We start from the raw sequence: 19,317 nt of genomic DNA, 5'->3' as shown, positions 1-19,317 counted from the left end.
AAGCTGGTGAAAATTCACCAATACATTTTATGTCAGACAGTCTCAGAACTGTAATACAGTGGCGCATCACTGTCTTAAGAAGGGCAATGGCAAATTAAATGGCCAAATTGGCCAAAGTTTTGACTGCCCAAATTTATTTATTTTTTTTGTGACCCTCAGGTCTTCATCTCTCTCGTGACAAAAACTTAGTGTAATATGCAGTACAAATTTAGAAATAAAATGAGTTTTTGATGAGTGGTCATCAAAAAATGTGAGCGAATCGCGCTCCAGGTGGTACTGACGCACCGTGAATTTCAATGGTTTCTCTATGACTGAACACCACAATCTTAGTACTATCACCATAAAGAGGAAAAAATCATAAGATCAGACCTTCCGTTGGTTGCTATGCTGCATTTCTCTGATCAAAAGTAAAAGTACACGAGCGATAAATGAGACGAATGAGGGAATAAACTTTAACCGTTTGCAGCCTATAGTTAGGCTTCTCCTGACGACGTAATACGGCTGTTCCAGTCTGCTGTCAGGCGCTGCCTGACAAGCTTTGCTGTGTTTGAATTGCACACTTTTCTCACTATGCGTGATGCGTCATCTATTAAGCCACATGCTGTCAAAATATCATTGAAAGACTTGGCTAGATGAAGAAACACTAAAAATAAACATTCTATAACTTGTTCGTGCATAGTTCTTGTTTTCTTTTGCAGTGCCAAAAACTGGCGAAACAGTTTCGGACCCCAAAGGGTTAAGGTTGGCTTTCTCAGCTATCACGTTCACTGCAACTGTTATCATTCATCCCTTCAGCATTTCTTAAAGAATGACAATAGAAAGTTTGTTTTTTCTGCACGCATCCCAAGACATTGAGTGCAATAAAGCTCTCGATTTTTATACGTACATGTGCAATAGTTTTTGGAAGTTATCCTGGTAAGAAACGTCTACACGTAAATGTGCATGCGGGAGTTTAACTTTTATTTCCGTGAGTACTGGGCATCCAAAAAAAAAAGAACTAGTAGATTTATAGCACAGAACAGGGCTTTATGAACATGCTGACCTAACACACTTGTGTACTTTCTTCTTAATGTTTTATGGCCCAGGGATGACTTTATGAGGGTCTTAATTGTAATTACTCAGCTACTGTACCAGCTAGCTTAAATAAAAATACAGTTCTGAAATTCACATAAAAGTTACATACTTGCACCCAGTTCGGTTACTTTTCATGCATAAATAATGAAAATAGTTTCAATTGACACATCCCCCTTGATTGCATCATGCTCATAAGGAGAGACTATGAATGGCGGAATACAGCACAAAGAAACATGGATGGGAGGCGAGTGCTCTTTGCACTGTAATCCAGCATTCAAGGTGAACCAAATAGCCCAACAGCAAGCTTTAATACAGAGACACTATACTCTGGGAACAGCTGACCATAGTCTGACAGTGAAGTTTTAGTATTTTTCAGCCAACTTATTCAGTCCAGATGCAAAAGGCTGGAAGGCCTTCAAGCTCTTTTAACACAGGTCTGAACCACTGATACATCACTACATAACACTGCTTAAAAAAAAGTCGCTTCCAGTAGCAAGAATGTGGTCAGAATGGGCACTGTGTCCAACTACACAGTCGAACCCAGATGTAAGGAATTCGAAGGAAATCACAAAATAGTTCGATATATAAAAATGGCAATATATAAACTAATTTGTACACTAGAATCAAGAATACACTGGGCCCAAGCTAGTAATGTGATTCTTGCAGCAACGCGCCACCTGCCGGCATGCTTGTACTGCACTGCTCATTAGGCGCCAGAAGGCCTAAAGTGCTTTGCATTGCAGCCACAGCGGACATTTTTCACAACTAGCTACGGCTTATAATATGCCTAATCCTGCTATCACTACACTTTAAAGAGAATAATCGCTAATTAAAATTAAGGTATTGGTTTTCACAACGCCTTCGGCAAAGAAGCAATCAAAGCGTGCCAGTTGAGAGCTGCCACTCGGCTCTAGCTAGCAAGGTTGGCTTCACTACGTGACAGCAAATGCAGCATGGAAAATGAGTACATACAAGAGATTGAAGGCCAACCTCCTGCACACACCACGTTCACCTCGTCACACGGCTTCACAGAGCTAGAGCTGCCAGCAGGTACCTAAGGCCGCCAGCAAACCCTTCTCCAAGTGTGAAAAGTGATCGAAGAGCATCATTGGGAGAAGCGCCACAGGCAGAGGGAAGCGCACAGTTTGCTTTATCGAATAAGTAGCGAAATTGGAGTGCAATATACTGTGAGAATTCCCTAAAGTTCTACAAAAGATTTTCAAGGGGATAATCTGTGTGTTCAATATAGACAATAATTCAAAATATCCGGGTTTGGCATACCAGGGCTCGACTGTATAAAAAAAACCAAGGCAGTAGTTAAGCAATTCTAGGTTTTCGCACATGCTACAGCAACACCTGCCCTATGAAACATATCTGCAGTGGGGAAGGGGGCTTCCAATTAATTTCATCCATCTGGGACTATTTATGCTCCGCGTAAAAATCTTAGTAAATGGGCATTTTTGCATTTAGTTCCCACTTAAATGTGGCGTCAAAGGATGGGATCAAATAAGCAGTAGCAGAATGTCCTCGCCACTGAGGCCCACAAGAGGTAGTGGTTCATAAAACAGTTACCGTCACAAAGGTGTCATATAAAGTACCTACACCTTGCAGCTGCTTAAAATGAAGTGCTTTGTGATATTAGTGGTTTTTAAAGCAGAACAAAGGAAGCCTTTACGAAGTAAACTTTTGCTTTCAATCAATTAATATTCCTTCAAGTGCCAGGGATCAATTAACCAACGTCAAGCAAAGACAGTGATTGCAGTGTTGCTTATACCAGAAGCGCAAACTTGTACCAGAAAGTGATTAGGGCCCATGTACACACCAACTTACATCATAAACTGCCAGAATAAAGACTGCCAGCAGCACAGCTTTCATCATGTGAATTTCAAGCAGGCGCCAGCACACTTCGGCTACTCTGGACAGCATGCTTCCAATGCGCTCGAGGGACATCCATGCTGAGTCACGACCTAGCCAAAACAAACATACATGATTAAGCGAACAACCTGAACAAAGTGTACCATCTCGTGAATGGCACAAAATGCTGAAAGCACAGAACTGAAGAAAAGCACAGCCTGCGGCAATTTTCAACACTACTACAAGCAGTTACGGTTTCACAATTTCGTTTGCACCGCTGGTAGGTGCAATGTAAACAACCACTCGAAAGTGCCCCCACTAAAAAAAAAATCACCTTCGGGAAAGGCGCTGCGTGTCTGCCGCCTATCCTCTGTAAAGCACTTTCAGGGCACTGGCACTAAGAGTGCGGACACACAGCTCCATTGAATGTATACATGCAAAAACAACGTAGGAAACTACCTTTTCTGTGCACTGCTTTTGCACTATTCCTTCCAACTCACTTCCCATGCAGCCCTTTTTATTTACGAATGGTATGTGACATGAAACTGTGAAACTAGCCAGAAATGAGAAGAGTTCAGGACACATTTTTGGCACAAAAAACAGCTCACGCAGTCTAACAATATGCATGGGCACAATAAGAGTGGTTGCTTAATTTTTAAAACAGAGGATCAGTGCATTACTGCGATATAAACACAGGCAAATAAACATCTACGGTGAAAAAGCCAGGGGAAAAGGATATGGTTTGGTTTGGTTTATGGGGGTTTAACGTCCCAAAACGACTCTGGCTATGAGGGACGCCGCAGTGAAGGGCTCCGGATATTTCGACCACCTGGGGTTCTTTAACGTGCACTGACATAGCAAAGTACATGGGCCTTGAGAATTTCACCTCCATCAGTTTTGACCGCCGTGGCCGGGATCGAACCCGCGTCTTTCGGGTCAGCAGCCAAGCGCCATAAACACTGAGCCACCGTGGCGGCCCGAAAAAAGGAAATGGGTAGCACCTAATATGCCCGAAGCAAGACTACTTATCATTAAACGCTTCTTTTGCTCATTCATTAATGTATAGAACATTTCATGCATTTAGACAGCCTAATTAACAAAATTACTGAAATTGAATCCATGCATGACATGTATGCAAGGAAAAGCAATGTTATCTGCAGATGCATACATAGATTATTGAATTGTTTTAGGAGGCAAAGCAAAACTGTAGACTATAAGGCATGCTGTAGCGGAGTGCTTCAGATTAATTTCAACCCCCTGGGGCTCTAACATGCACCAACATCTAAATGTAATGGCATTTTTGCATTTTGTCTCTATTGGAGTGATGCTGCAGCAATTGAGATTGAGCTTGCAAATTCGTGCCACCATTGCAAGTCATACGTAGCACACAACTCAAAACAAGCAAGCGAAAAAAAAAGGTAAAAAGACACCATTACGCAGTGAAAACGCCTCAATTTTTTTTTACTCTTTACATATTAATGCCAAGGAGGCCATTTTATTTTATTTCACACAAAACGATACCAAAAAGAACTATCAATAAATAATTATGTACCTTGCACCTAAGAAGACAAAGAGGATAAAATAAAAAGGCAGTCGCTGAGAAGCACTCAACGAAACTAGAAGGCGCGTACTGCATACTGTTAGATAGCACTTCAATGCTCAGTAAAAGTACCATCACACAGTACTCTGGATACCGCCTTTCTTCAACCCTTTGTGGCCTGAAACTTTTACCCACTGTGTGGCTGTTCCGGTCTACAAATATTATACTAGTTTTGAGCACAAGGAAAGAAAACAACTGCGCAGGAACTCTTGGAATGTTTATTTTCAGTGTTTCTTTATGTGCCCAAGTCTTTCTAAAATATTTTGGCAGTGTGTGGTTAACAGATGGTGCACCATGCATAGTGAGAAAAAAGCACACAATTCAACCAGGGGAAAGATTGTTAAGTGCTGCCCAACAGCAGACCGGAACAGCCGTGTTGTGTTGTCGGGGCAGACCTGACAAGGGACCGCAAAGAGTTAAAATCTGCAGTCAGTCTACCACATGCACTGTGCAGCAGGGGAAGGCTAGGCAAAAAAAAAGTACACAAATTTATTGCTTCAAAAATGAAAAATGAACCAAAATCAATTAGCTGAACAGCAAGTTCTCTTAGGAATGTAAGAACAAAATTTCCTTGTATTCATTCAGACAATTTTCCAAATATTTTCTTCTATACTACTGGCTTGTCCATTCTAAAATTTTGCTCAGAGCTTGCATTCTGACTTATGCTTTGTACAGCAACCCATTTTGTATTGGTACATACTTGTCTGGCTTGTTCAGTACAAATGAAAAGCCACACTTTGTGGGGGGGGGTTGAGCTTGCACGAGGTCCATTCCGAGCTATCCAAAGCCTAGAGAGATGCGCAGCTTCCCCACTCCACGGGATACGAGGGACACAGTGACGGGTTTGTCGAGAGGTCAGCATCGTGCAGGGAAGGCTTCAGGTGGGAACAGTCAACTAAAGGGGTTTATTGCCTAAATATGTACACTATATACAAGCCCTGGGTGGTCGTCAACCAGTCTGGTTGTAGGCAGCAGAGAGAAAAAGAGGTGGGATAGGGGTGCTACGGAGTGCAGTGCTCTCTCCCAACAAGAAAGAGGGGCTTTACTGATGGGGCTAAGGAAGGCCACTACAGTCATTTCCCTCAGCACTGAGCACAAGGGCGCAAAGGTAGGTGTGTTGCATGGGCAGCGTGGGTTGGTGCATGATGTCACCTGCCCAGAATAGCGGCCCCTAGAGGCCTTGTTGGGGCGGCTAGGCCTAGTAATGAGCAAACAGAGAAATGGCATTCTAAGGATCCCCACAACTTAAGAAAGCAAGTCTAGCTAGACGACTGGACTGGTACTGGTGTCTGTTAGAATAGCACGACACCCACAAAACCAGCTAAGGGTTTGGCCAATCAATTTTCCAAGAAGTTGGCAACATTAGTCCCCTCTGCTACTTAAACTCAGTTTTCCAAAGGATAGTTTGTTTTCCATAGTGAGGGACTGATGCCGAATGCAATAATATACAAAAAAACATCAAAACGCAATCTCCACAAGAATTTCAAGTGCGAACAGAACAGTGGTGTTGTAAATGAAATTTTTGAAATATGTCAAAATAAACTTGCCGGCCACCGTTCTAATGTCCACCTCTCTTTCTAAAAAAATACCACCCAGAAAAGCATATGTTAGAACCTCATGCATGACTGAAAGCTGCCTAAAATACAGGTCACAAAGCACACTTAGAATACAAGATTCAGTGCAGAACAACACCGTAGGCAGTTTAGTGCGTGCATGCATTGAAAAATGATGGCATTTGAATATATTGCATACACAACCCAAGATGTGTGCTAAAGTGCATATCCTCCAGACAGGTAGGGCACAAGGGCACAAGTGCCCAGGACAGAGCATGGATGGGCTCAGTCCAAAACTCTTCATAATGAACAGAGGTTTACATGCTGTCCATAGTGACTAAACACATTCTTTAACGAGCTGGACAAGCCAAGCATGACAGAAGGAGAGTGAAAAGCTGCCCTAGAATGGCAATGTTTATACTCATCTAAATAATCTTTGCTTAGTATTATGTGAACTGAGTTTTTCCATTTAATGGCAAAAAAAAAAGCTGCTTTTTGGAAGAAAAAGGGGTGGCGGGGGGGGGGGGGGGTGGGGGGGGGGCACACTAAACTGGATAAATAAGACAACTGACTACTAATAGAAGTTTAGCAAAATAGACAAAAAAAATAAAAAATATAAAGCAGAGCACAGATGTGTTTTTGCAACAATAAATCAAATCAATTTATTTCCCATTTTATACATACAGATGGGGGGACTGTAGAAAAAAGCTGCCCCTAGGCAGCATACAGAAATTAACTGTTTAGCCTTAGCACTGCTTACTGTTTAAATGTTATGTTATACACCATAAAAATACAATGACCTTCTGAAATACGTTTCACAGATACTGCAAAACAGCAGGCTGAATAAGTCATGCCTGAAAAAAAAAAAAAAAATGGAAGGTCAAGCCCAGCTTTACAAGTGCTTACGTCTCCGAAGGTAGCGTAGGTGACTTCGAAGGCTGTAATAACTATAGCGATGAGAAGCCCAGCGCAACTTGGACTCTGCAGGCAAGTGCGAGGATGAAGAAGGGTGAAGGTGATCATGCTCATGAAATTTACAGAAATGCAAGCAACAGGAAACAAACTGACAGGTCTCTTCCCAACCCCACAAAAGCATGCAATACAGGTTTTGCAGTTACAATCAGAGAAGATGCAAGCTGGAAAAGACACACAATGCAAAGCTGCATGCAAAAATAAAATAGTGGCAGTATGACAAGACAGAGGTGCAGGGCAAATAGGTGCATGCAACAAGGAAACCCAAGCAGAGAATAACGGTCTGTCTATACACTGAAGCAATGGTGGGCCTCTGCCCTTGAAACTAATAAACAATCTGAAGCATCATTCAGATAATGACTTCTTTAAGTATTCGATCCTTCATAACTTTCTAAGTAGTTTTGTCGGTAAATATGTAAATTTTTTTAGAACTACTCTAGCTTAACTGTAGAGATAACATTTATAAGTAGGGGTTGCACTTCTCGTTTTTTATATTTAGAAATTCGGTGGACTTCTTTCGGTGTTTACTTCAGAACCCAGTTTTTATTTTATTTGGCAAATATTTTTTTTTTCCAAGTAGGAATTACCAGCTCTTTTCGGTGATATAATGTGGTAATCCAAAGAGGTCAAAAGTCACTTAAAAGTTTACCTTTGCCTTTTTCCCAGTCCAACCATTTGATTTGCAAGTATTTAAGGCACAAATAGTCATACTCTTAGCACTGTTGTAGAAGGAAATGCCATCACTATTTAAAAACGTTTCGCAGTTAAATGAGGTAACCATCCGACAAAAACTCAATTGGAAGTGGACTTCCAAACTGTGGATTGTCAAGATGCTATTGTTGATTTGTTGTGCTGGGTTGAGCGAGAGGACTGGGCATTGCATGGCCTGCGTGTTGACGGAAGTGATGGAACTCTGCTTAGCAGTTGAAATAGCCGGAACACGACACATTTTTGTGACATTTATGTGTGATTTCGCATCAGTGTCCTTATATGCAGTGGAGAAACCCCCAACTCAACAAACTAACTCTCGTAAGCGGGTGATGACAGTGAACAGCACTAGCAAACGACACTTGCGAGAAAGCATGTAGAGCCTTCCGCGTGTAGACGTGTGTAAGGTAGCAGCGCAGTGCCTCAAAATGCACTACTGTGCTACTTAATCCAAATGTACTACCATCTCACTCTGCCCTGCCTGGCGTGTTTTGTTAATGTTTTCCTTTAATTCTGTGTAACTCATACTCAACAGCCACCTAGCTGCAGCATGCATGTCATAGATACTTACCTTTTTCAGTTAAAACAAAATTTTGAAAATTTAATTTGCATGTTTTTATCTTCTTTTTGTTTCAGTTTAAACCGAAAAGTCCAAGTGCCATTTATAAGCTAACAAGGTGACCAAAAATTTTCTTCATGTGAAAAGCAATTTGATAAAAATTGGATACTACTCATATACTAAAAGGTATTCTCAGACTGCTGCAGAAAATAAAGCCCACTGTACATTTAACTATTAAATACAGACGTATTTGCTGCATACAATGCCAACTTTCAGTCTCGCTGAACATTCACTTTTAGTGAAACAACCAAAATTTTTTTTATCATGCTTTAAAACTAATTTCTTTTCAGTACTTCAGATATTGTTACAGTAAAAACCTACATCAAATCATAAAAAAAATCAGAATTCGATTTCTAGTTTATTTTAAAACAAAAGAAGCAATAAAAATCAAGTGTGAAGCTAGTGGTGCAAGCTTGGCACCTTGACAAAAAGTGAGATGTGCTCACGTGACCAAATTTTTAAATTTCCTCATGTCAGCATTTTCTGTAACAGTACCATCCCCAGTGCTAGATCCTGCAATCAGGTCTAAATATCTCCATTTATGTGCACTGGTAATCCCAACAACAAAAAAAAATTACAAGATGCTGGCAGTTCATTTTGAACTGCGTGTGAACTAGAATACTGAAAACGGAAGGAAAAGAATGTTTGCATTTTTGAAATTCAAATTCGTGCCTTCTCACTGGCAGCCAGAGATTAGTACATGTCCACTATTTATGCACTGCTGCGGAGTTTCATTACCAACAACCCTTACACACTGATGCTACAGAGGAGGTGCCTCATGACGTTTATAGCGCATTTCCCGATCATTGTGTTAGCCTTGTGCCTCTTGCTCAGTTGTCACTTGGACTGCAGCTGAAAGAGTTTTTGAAACAGCTGAAACTAAGCAGATATGCGAGGATAACTTTACAAGTGCATGACAATGATAACCTAATGTGGACAGCACTGGAGGCACCCTTAATAAATTAGCATATCACTTCCAGAATATCAGCAATATATCAAATAAAGATTACTGTTCAACAAAAGTCTGCATTGCTAGGCCAGTCATCCACAACAGCAGCAGTCTGCAAGCACACAACATGCTAATACTAGGCTCTGCAAACTTTAATACAAGATTCTAGGCAAGTTTTTCCTTCTGAATGCTAGGGTACCATGGCACAACACAAAATTAATGTGCTGATAACTTGGCCCACCCAAATGAAGAAATTGACATGCACTACCGCTAAGATGCACTGGATGGTACTGGAAAGTGTGCTTGGCGCACTGTCTGGCAGCACTTCAATGCTCTGCATCAGACTGCCACTGGATGATACGCTAGAGGTTGCCTTTTGAACTGTGGTCTGGAAAAAATTTGTAGCCTTCAGCTCAGTAACCAACCACTACAGCAAATAAGCCACTGCAGTAGGCTGCAGGAGTGTGTTTGTCCTGCTCAGTTTTGCATGGATGGCATGTCTAAAAAATTCAAGTACTTCTAGTTGGAAAAATAGTGCTCCACTGCATGAACTACTTTATTTCTTTGGCTTTAAAGCCTTAGCAACACTTGATAACATAAAATTACATTTAGAAACAAAGAAGTTACTTAAATAGTATATCATGCTGACAGTAATGCAACAGGTTAGCTAAAATGCCAATTATTTTCTACTATGCATGTTCAGAACTATTAAATACTGCAAAACAATTTATTGGGAAGCTAAGGCTAAGTCACAGTGCGGTGATGAGATGACAGATGCCAACACGAGGGGCACTAAAGAAATTGTATGTGCTTACTTTTGGGTGAGAGGTTGTCTTCTGGTGGCTGTGGCTGGTTAGCCTTGGTGCGTGGCACCACAGTGGCAGGTGTGGCCACCTCATCAGACTCCTCAGCATCTGAGTGAGGGTGTGGCAAAACAGCTGCAGTCATTGCTGGAGCAGGTACCTCTACAGGAATGGCCACAATGCCCTCTTCTGCCTGAGCAGGTGCTGCCACTGGTGGCTGAAGCCTTCGTTCAACTCCACCTGCCTCCTCCTCATTGCTGCTTGGAGAGCTGCAATGTGGAATAGAAGCACAACATCTCAGCTCAACACACACCAGCTCTCCTCAGACAAGACATCCGGCTTTTTCGAATAGAAAGTGTTTTTAAATCCCAAAAGCAGTTGTGAGGATAGTATGCAATGCTGTCAATTCTTGAAAAGGATGTCCCAAGTCTACAGTGTGTACAGAACAAAAAATTTCAGCAAGAGGAGAAAAGGCAGGGGTAAAAAATGACAGGAAAGCATGCACCAATCCAATGCGTCAGACCCACAAAACTCAGTTTTACTTTGACAAGGGCACTGTTTGTGGCGACATACATAGCTACAGTTTTTCAGTTTCTGAAGGCCAAACAGTCAGGTGTGTAGAGCATAACGAGGGAGTTTTACCTTGTGAACGCAAGCACTTCCACTTGCTCACTAGTCATTTTCCAAGAATGGTGGCTACACACAATAGCTTCTGTAATAACCTACACTATGTAATATTATTTTGTTTGGGTATGCTTACTTCCAGCAGATGCCCCCTTAGTAAAAAGAGGCCATTATACCTTACAACAACAACCAGCACAAAGCAGATAAACTACTACAACATGAAAAAATTCTTTGCTATTAATTAGGATTTCTCCCATTGCTGTCCTTGGAAAAAAGCATGTCCTGCATTCTTAATACATGTATTTTTGAACAAATTTTTCTGTACATGACAATCAAGAGAGCACTAAAACCTTATTGCCACAACTGCTAATGGGGCTTGAACTGGAACACTGTGCACCCAGTCAACCAGAGACAATCAAGACACCTCGTAAGTACTGAGTGTGGCACATAAGGGGCAGCACAGAAGGTTCAATGACTAACTGACAAGGCTTAGACAGGCAATCTGAGGAAGAAGCCAATGAAACAAGCTTATTCCTGAAAAAGTACCATCTGCTGCGAAAGTTCCCAGGACAAGGGACCTGCATCCAAAGTGAGTGCATGGCCATACACCAGCACAGCGTTTGCTGACACTCACTAGTATTGGGGCGCACCCGACGACCTGCGCAAATTACCCGCATAAAATAAAGCAGGTTGCCAGATCAGTTTACTGGCAAACGTCACGGGATTCTAAGTTAAGATCAAGATCCTCCAAAGATCCAGCCCTCAACTGACAGGGCCGGATCTTGGGGGGGTGCAGCCCCGTGCAGATTTGCTTCATGGGTGCATGGTTTTGCCCAAGTAGTATGTTATACTGGCAGCTGATAGACTATAACTGCCTGCAACGCTCTGTACGACCACGCACAAGTCGTCCCGCACGCCGATTCCGCCTGGAACTGCAAAAAAGTGGAGCCTCAGCTAACTCTCTGCTAACTCTGCAAGCTCATCTTGTGTACTTGGCGTTTGTGCCAGAAAGGGCAAAACGTTATGCTGCACAAAAAACTAGAATGGGGAGTACCCATGCTGGCGGCGTGTTTCCTTGTGGCGATGCGCCGCCTGCCAGGCTCAGGTGGTAAGCATTGTAGTAGCGTGCCGTTCCCCCGGTTTTGCTATGCCTGGCATGCTCTGCATCGAAGCCGCAGTGAAAGTGCTTTGAATCTAGTCACAGTTATTTACAAAAGGTATAACCTTGTTACCAGTTTACCCCCTACAAATTTAACATTAAAAATGAACATATAATTGATTTCCTTGAGGTCTTCGACAGTGAAGTGCGTGGAAAAGCAGGCCAGGCAAACGCCACCTCACTTGACGGCCGTGGGTCGCATGAGTGGCGTGCCGCTCCGAACAGTCGGCCAAAGGCATCATTACTGTCAGTCAAGGGCTGGATCTTCGAAGGATCTTGATCTTAATTTTGAATGACGTGACGTTGTCCAGTAAACTGATCTAGAAACCTGTTTTACTTTATGCGGGTAATTCACGCCGATTGTCGGGCACGTCCCATCATCCATACTTTCAATGCATTATGCATTTCAAAGATTTGTCAGGACTTCTTTATTAGTCAGAAATGTCCACTGCAGCATAAAAAAATAGATTCATAATCAAGGCTTTGCTATGGCGGGAAAAATTTTACGTAAAAATGCCCGTCCCTAGTAAGGCCGCACCTTGTCAAAACTACTGAAAAATAGTGTGACCCTTACACAAGTATATATGATATATGGTTCACTGTTTGTGAAATCAGCCTCTGCATTGTGCGACTTGCAGGATTTTGTGGGGAGAATATGAGTAGGGCAATATGGCGGCACAGGTAATCGCCAACACTGCTCAGGTTCTCAAGTTCTCAGGAGGCTTGCTCAGGGTCTTGTGATGCAGTTAAGACAGCGTGTTCTGGTGACTGCACTGCCAGCAGGCTAATGAAGGACAAGATTGTCGTATGTGTCCTCACTGCCTCAGAAGATGATGCTGAATATAAGGGGCTCACCACTACCGTACCACACTGGCACAGAGGCCCTTGCCAGTTTGGAGCATACTGCTTCGACATTCCTGACTGTACACCGAGTAAATCATTTGACAGAATTGCAAAAGAACGACGTTGCCATGCTGTTTCCACCTCAGAAGCAGATGACCACTGTCATTTTTCACCAAATTTACTATGATGCTAATTGTTTATGGCAGTTTTGAGGCCATTCAATAATTTGAGTTTTTGGATAATTTGGAAACATTTTTTTCCAGTCCCTTGAAGTTCAAACTAATTACGTGTGACAGCAAAACTAAATTCCATCAATAAGGCAATCACATAGCCCAGCTTATCAGCCATTATAGTTATAAAAAATAGAAAAATGAATTTTCGCACCGGTAGTTGTCTTCATTGAGCTTGATAAATTCTTGGTGGAAGTAGTGCAGTTGGATGATGGTAATTATCAGAAAAAAAGTTGGTGTCAGCAGTTTCAGGAACAGAGTGCCGGGGTCTGACTGGTACACCTCCAGGCCAATGTCTTTTTGGCTGGGGAAAAAAAAATAAAGGCACTGTTTTACCACACAATTTAACACCTTTCTGGGTAGAATATTAATTACTGGCCTTCACTGTGGACTCCTTACACTACTATATAACATTCATAATCTAATGCAGGGCAGGTCAAACTGGTTACTGCTTTTTCACTAACAGACCATGTCTAGCTATGGCATGTCAAACGATTCTTGGAAGAGTTTACACCAGTTTTGTGTTTCTTGAACATCATCAAGATTCCACAGCACCAACAGAGATGGTTTGTCAAAAAGCATTTGTTTTAAGCCTATTGTTTACACTACAGTGACGTAACTGGCTTAGGTAAGTTTGAAACACCTTTTGGAGTAGCAAAATGAGCGTTTTGAGCAAGTGTGTGCGGCTGCATATGTGCATGCCCAATTTAGCGTGTGCATGTGTGCAAGTTTGTGACCACGTGTGCGTGCATGTACGGGCAAGCATGAGCAAATACTACAACTGCGAATACCAGGACCGACCCGAACCTGGCTTTTAGCAATCCAAATTCCGAATTGCCGCCAAAAAATAAGGACTTACATTTCTGGAGGTATGTGCAGATAGACCTCCCAATAGTATGGAAATTTTTCAAACTGGTATGTGTATATGAGAATGAGCACCAGCATCGAGTAGATGATCACTGTCAGCCAGAAGCCATACATGACTTTGATCCACAACTGGTACGAAACCTGCAGGCAGTAAAGACATCACAATGTGCATACTAATGCTATAAAAATTGGTGTAACAGCAAGGTGAAAAATTTTGCCGAATTAACAGTTGCACCAAAACCTGTTTGTGCACTTGCTACACGAAAGTCACTAATTATGAAGCCTATCAAGTAGCAAGATAACGCTTATAGCAAGTAACTTTCTGTCACCATCTCTCCTGTCAAAGAAAGACTGCATATGCTACAGTACCGAAAAATAACTGGAATGACAATGATGGCTAAAATAAATATAGAGCACCCATTTCGTTTTTTTTTTGAGAATGAAAAAAAAGGGATGTTTGTGCCCTCAATATGCCCTTAGGATCAGTGGCTGTACCACATGTATACTGCTGAAAATAAATATTTTGTCAGTACGGTCATAAAATAACAAAACTGTATAACTGTCGAGTCATAGATAATTACATTATTATGGGGCAAAGAAAAATACTTCTTCAGGTACTATGCAAAAGGCAGCACAAATAAACAAAAGCTACTGCATACAAGGGATCCAACAATGGGCATTTCCTTGTTGGTCTTTGAAGTCTAGAAAATAAATATTGTTGAGAAAAAAAAATTCCACATATAATAAACAAATTGAGGTGCTAACTCAACAAAAAGAGTGCACATCAAGACAATAGTGTGTATTAGGTGAACTAACACAAAAAACATTTACTAATGCTATGGCCTCAAGCCAGTCATATGGAGTCAATTGCTCTGTTTGAAAGGCACCTATAGTTACTATTATCTAAAATAATGCATCCTGAATACAATTAAATTTAGCTGAGGTCTTTCACTTTTCAGAAAAAACCTGTAGTTTGCAACACCAATGAATTGAAACTTACTCAGACACTGCTGAAATAGTGAAATACAACCAGATCATTTTAATTCTTGCAGCATGGATTGTAGCAGGAGTTGGTAAAACCGTGTAACTGCACAATTATTTCACCAATAATACATATGATAGTGCTTGTATAGTGAACCCAGATCATTCTGAGAGTAAAACTGACCGTCCCATAACTGTGCACACAGTGTTACCAGCCAGGTGTCATTTTCTTCACGACACACTGCATCATGGCACATAAAGATGATGGTTGAGAGAAAGCATACCTTGCTGGCACACATACACTCATATACACACAAAACAGAAATAGGTACTGTCCAAGCAAAGTCACTAAGGAAATTTAACAAGCACAACTGCCTGGACATCCTAATATTTGTAAGTAGAGAAGGCATACCTGGAAGACAAGGATGAAGAACAGAAATAGCAACATGTAGGCAATGCGGTAGAGGACCACCTCGGTGCCACCCAGCGAGATCACCATTAGCATGGTAGCCACCACCCAAATCCAATAACGGGTCAACCACTTCTGCACCAGGCGGCCCAATCGGCGTACATACAGCTGGGTGCCCATACCAAGGCTTGATGCACCCATACTCATCTGTCGCCGAAGCTCTGCAACACAAAAGACACGCCATTTTGTTAGGACAGCACATGCAGATCCCCATGCACTCACACACTGTCACTGTGCTTTGTATCACTTTAGTGACAAAAATGATGAAGCGGATCACACGCCCTTTCAGATTAAAAGTATTTTTTGACATGTCAGCAATAAACATGCCATCAGATATTACATCGGCTCACTTTTTTGACAAGCCAGTGCCAAGGCTCAAATTTCAACTCTGAAAATATGTTCCATGTTCCCTGTTCAAAAAAAGCGACAACCGCAACTACATACAAGCCTGGGCCTCTCATTCTGATGAAGGCAGTAGAAATACAGATGTAACGGCCCTCACGACATTTGTATGATAATATTCGCGGCAGTGATGCAGCAAATGCCAGAAACAGAAAGACCTGCCCTGTATCAGTGTCTGGCAGATGTCTTTGTTTACAAGACCATGAATTTTTTTTTCATGAACAAAGGGACCCATTTGCTAAGAGGTTCACACCCTGCTACAGTACCTGGGCTAGTTGAGCTGTTAGTTAAAAATAAAATATAAGACTAATGTATATGTGCACTAATACCTTTTCCTTTCTCACTGTCAGATTGAAAAACAGCACCCATTCTTACCTAATGCTTTCTGAGTAATGCTCCCCAGACAGACTTGCAAGGGCAATTCTTCAGAAATAAGAACAAGCCACATAACATGGCCTGAACCAGAAAACATATGTTTATCTCTGCCAGCTGGCACCCAAACAATACTAGGCCCTACTTTAAAGTCTCAAGGTTTGTTTAAAACTTTGGAAATTTAAATTCACAGGCTACAGTTCTCCAGTAAGCTACTATTTTCAACCATTAGGAGTGCTAACAACAGTAGCGGCTGAAATATGAAATACAGTTGCTTAAAGTAGTTTTCAGAGCAATAACAAGATTAATCAACTGAATTTCTTCACAACCTAAGCATACTGCCTGTATTCTCGAGGGGTACATGTCCAGGTTATGAAGCAGTTCATTTTGCTACATCTTCAAAAAAACTTCTGCGCATGTGGCTGCACTATTTATCAACTGCAGAGATTATTGCAACTGCATCCATCTTTGAAATGAAGGGCAAATGAACAAAATTTTTTCTATCAGGCATTCAAACTAAACTGAAAGCTATCATCAAAATTGAATGCACATTTACACGTTACACCTAGAAACAACTGCCAGTTTGTGTATACCAGCCATGATTCAGCACTCACCTATACCAGGTGCAGGAGGCATGCGCTGATGTTCCACATACTGGCGTAGTGTAATCCAGAACATTATTGTGTACAGTATCTGTCCACAAAAGAAAAAAAAAAGCTCAGTAACAGTCCAGCATCTGTGATTTTAAGCATAGCTGGTATTTGTCAATACCACTAAACATTGCAGAGGTGTGAAAAAAAAAAGCAACTGCTTTTCGCTTCCACACGAAACAAGTGACAGTGATAGCAGGATTGATTAGAGCACACCTATTCTCATCCAACTCCCCATTCACACCACAGCCAAGCAGCTGACCAGGGCCTTCATGCCAGCTATCGAAGGCTGTCACGTGAGACATCGTCACAGAATTTTTAATTACCAACACCTCAAATCGCCTGTTACATCAAAGGCGCTGTTCGGGCATTGAAACCGATACCAAAACGGCACGAGAAAACATTATAAATTATTCACCTGGCGTAGGTGAGTTCTGCATCGTGACTCATGTACACTACTGTCTTGCACACCATTCCAAAAAAAAAAACAAGCACCCAAGAATTTTGTGTCTACTCTTTTAATGCTACCATGGGGCAAAGGCATTCCCAGTAATACTGACCCTATTCAGGCAAATTTCCTAACCTTACAACTTTGCCACTTTCTTTGCTGTTCTTGACTATGTTCCTCTCCCCTTGGAATCAACTTTGCTAGTTTAACAAGCCACTAATTATGTGTGCCACGCATTGCATATTGCAACCATGACTCAAATTTACACTTTAGTTTTCGGTACATCACAGCAGTAACTCACTGAAATCAACGGCAATTAAATAAATTTTTCAAACAGACAAAAAAAGCTCACTAACCTTGACAGCAAGCGGCTGATATGAGTTGTAGCCATACTTGAACAGGCCCACCTGGGCCAGATTGACTGCATTCACCTTCTGTGGCAGCTCTTCATCAGTCAGGTCCAGGCTATACAAATACTGCAGCAGCAGCAGGAGCTCCGCATAGGCCACCAAAGCAGGCGACGACCGCAGGCACGCCAGACGGGAGCTTGCATCATGCACGCACAAATCACTCACTTTGCAGCAAACAAGACCGCAGTGAAAAATGAAAGATTTTTTTAGCTTCTAAATCACTGAAAACTGGCACTTCACAACAAGGCAAGAAGTCCACGATAAAAGAGTACAATCCTTAGTGTGGTAACATTTTTTTTTTTAATTTTAAATCCTAATAAATAAACTGTAATACATGCGACGTTATCATTGTCACAAAAATGTGCCTACTTGACTAAATAAAAATTGATTGACTTCTTATTAATTTTAGTGCAAATGTTTATACTAAAGAAATGAAGCCAACCGTTACCTTAGACTTAACTCATTTCGTACAACTCTATCAGAGTGCAGCACACGTACATGTCTCCTGAAATACATTCTGGGCGTTTCCCCTAAGATGTCCTGCAATTTTTAAAAGTAGGTTTTTTGAGTTTGAAGAGTGCTTTTCTCGGCATAGCATTGTCATCAAAATACAACTAAGACCTACTAACTTGTAGCCTGGTTAACTGTCCGGAGTTGTGTCTCCGGGTTTGAACTGAGCAGTCTCTCGCTGATTTTGGCTTGGGAATTGGAGGCCCTGAAGGGGCAAGCTTTTAGGGCACTCGTATAGTATGCGATTTAGATTGGCTCTAGAAAAACTGCATAAAATGCAGCAGGATTGATATACCGCGATGTACATGAGGGAATATATATAAGGGTACGGGAAGGCATGGGTTTCCAACTGCCTCCAGGCAACTTTCTCAGATTTGGCTAGGGATTTATGGTAAGGGGAGGGGGGTATTTTAATTTTTCATTCTGGTAATGGAGGGTGATTTCATGATATGTGACCATGCGTCCCCTTGCTGATCACAGGTGCAGGTCGCTTACTGCACGCTCAACGAATCCTCAAGCATAGTTGTGGGTGGCCGTGTTTTCCAGATGGGAGGAGTGGGCAGAGACCCATATGATGTAGATTGTCTGTTTTAGCGATATAGCTTTGGCTAGGATAGACAAATTTGGTGTCTGAATTCTTTTAGCGAAATTTCTGATTGCAAATTTGGAATCACTAAGAATGCATTTTGCCTTTATGATACCAGCACTGACAGACACCAGAAAACAGGTGAATCATGTTACTAAGTAAAGAGTAACTACATTATAATAGTTCAATTTTTAACCATTACTCATGGGCACGTGATTGTATATAATGATTTGTAGCCAGCAGTTATTATTAGGCATTTCTCTCGCTATTTGAAAACTGTGCACCTGTGGAGAGCACACAGAGGCGTCCATCAAATCACGTCACTCCAGGCATGCGGCCTGCAGGTGTGCGGTTTTCAAATGGTGCAAGAAGTGGCCCAAAGTGGTTGACCTACAGCGGCAAGGGTAACCGCGCTTTAAAAATTCTAAAAACTGGTATGGCTTATACTAACGGCTAGCTATAAATCTCTGAATACAAACAGGTGCCTATGGATAATAGTTAGAAAGTCAAATATTAAAATTTAGTTAATCACTTTACTAGTTAACATGCTTTGCCTATTTTTTGACGTCCGCTAACACTGGTAAAACAATACCACAAAAAGCTTCTCTTTGCCTCAAGAACCTCGTTTTTAAAA

General features: G+C 41.6%; 1 protein-coding gene across 3 annotated transcripts in view; it reads right to left on the bottom strand.

Moving 5' to 3' along the window:
- Nucleotides 1-19,317, bottom strand: part of Piezo (piezo type mechanosensitive ion channel component) — a 162,069-nt gene that overhangs the window by 95,360 nt on the left and 47,392 nt on the right. For all 3 annotated transcript variants that reach the window (XM_077648158.1, XM_077648156.1, XM_077648157.1), the window contains 7 exons: nucleotides 17,534-17,723; nucleotides 16,694-16,772; nucleotides 15,249-15,466; nucleotides 13,848-13,996; nucleotides 13,143-13,292; nucleotides 10,145-10,401; nucleotides 2,905-3,041 (listed from right to left, as the gene is read on the bottom strand). In XM_077648158.1, coding sequence (XP_077504284.1) covers nucleotides 2,905-3,041; nucleotides 10,145-10,401; nucleotides 13,143-13,292; nucleotides 13,848-13,996; nucleotides 15,249-15,466; nucleotides 16,694-16,772; nucleotides 17,534-17,723 — 1,180 coding nt within the window. The remainder of the gene's footprint in view (nucleotides 1-2,904; nucleotides 3,042-10,144; nucleotides 10,402-13,142; nucleotides 13,293-13,847; nucleotides 13,997-15,248; nucleotides 15,467-16,693; nucleotides 16,773-17,533; nucleotides 17,724-19,317) is intronic.

The sequence above is a fragment of the Amblyomma americanum genome, chromosome 1 (assembly GCF_052857255.1).
Source record: "Amblyomma americanum isolate KBUSLIRL-KWMA chromosome 1, ASM5285725v1, whole genome shotgun sequence".
Lineage (NCBI taxonomy): Eukaryota > Metazoa > Arthropoda > Arachnida > Ixodida > Ixodidae > Amblyomma > Amblyomma americanum.
The sequence above is the reverse complement of the archived record's forward strand: the minus strand, read 5'-3'. Positions and strand labels throughout refer to the sequence as shown.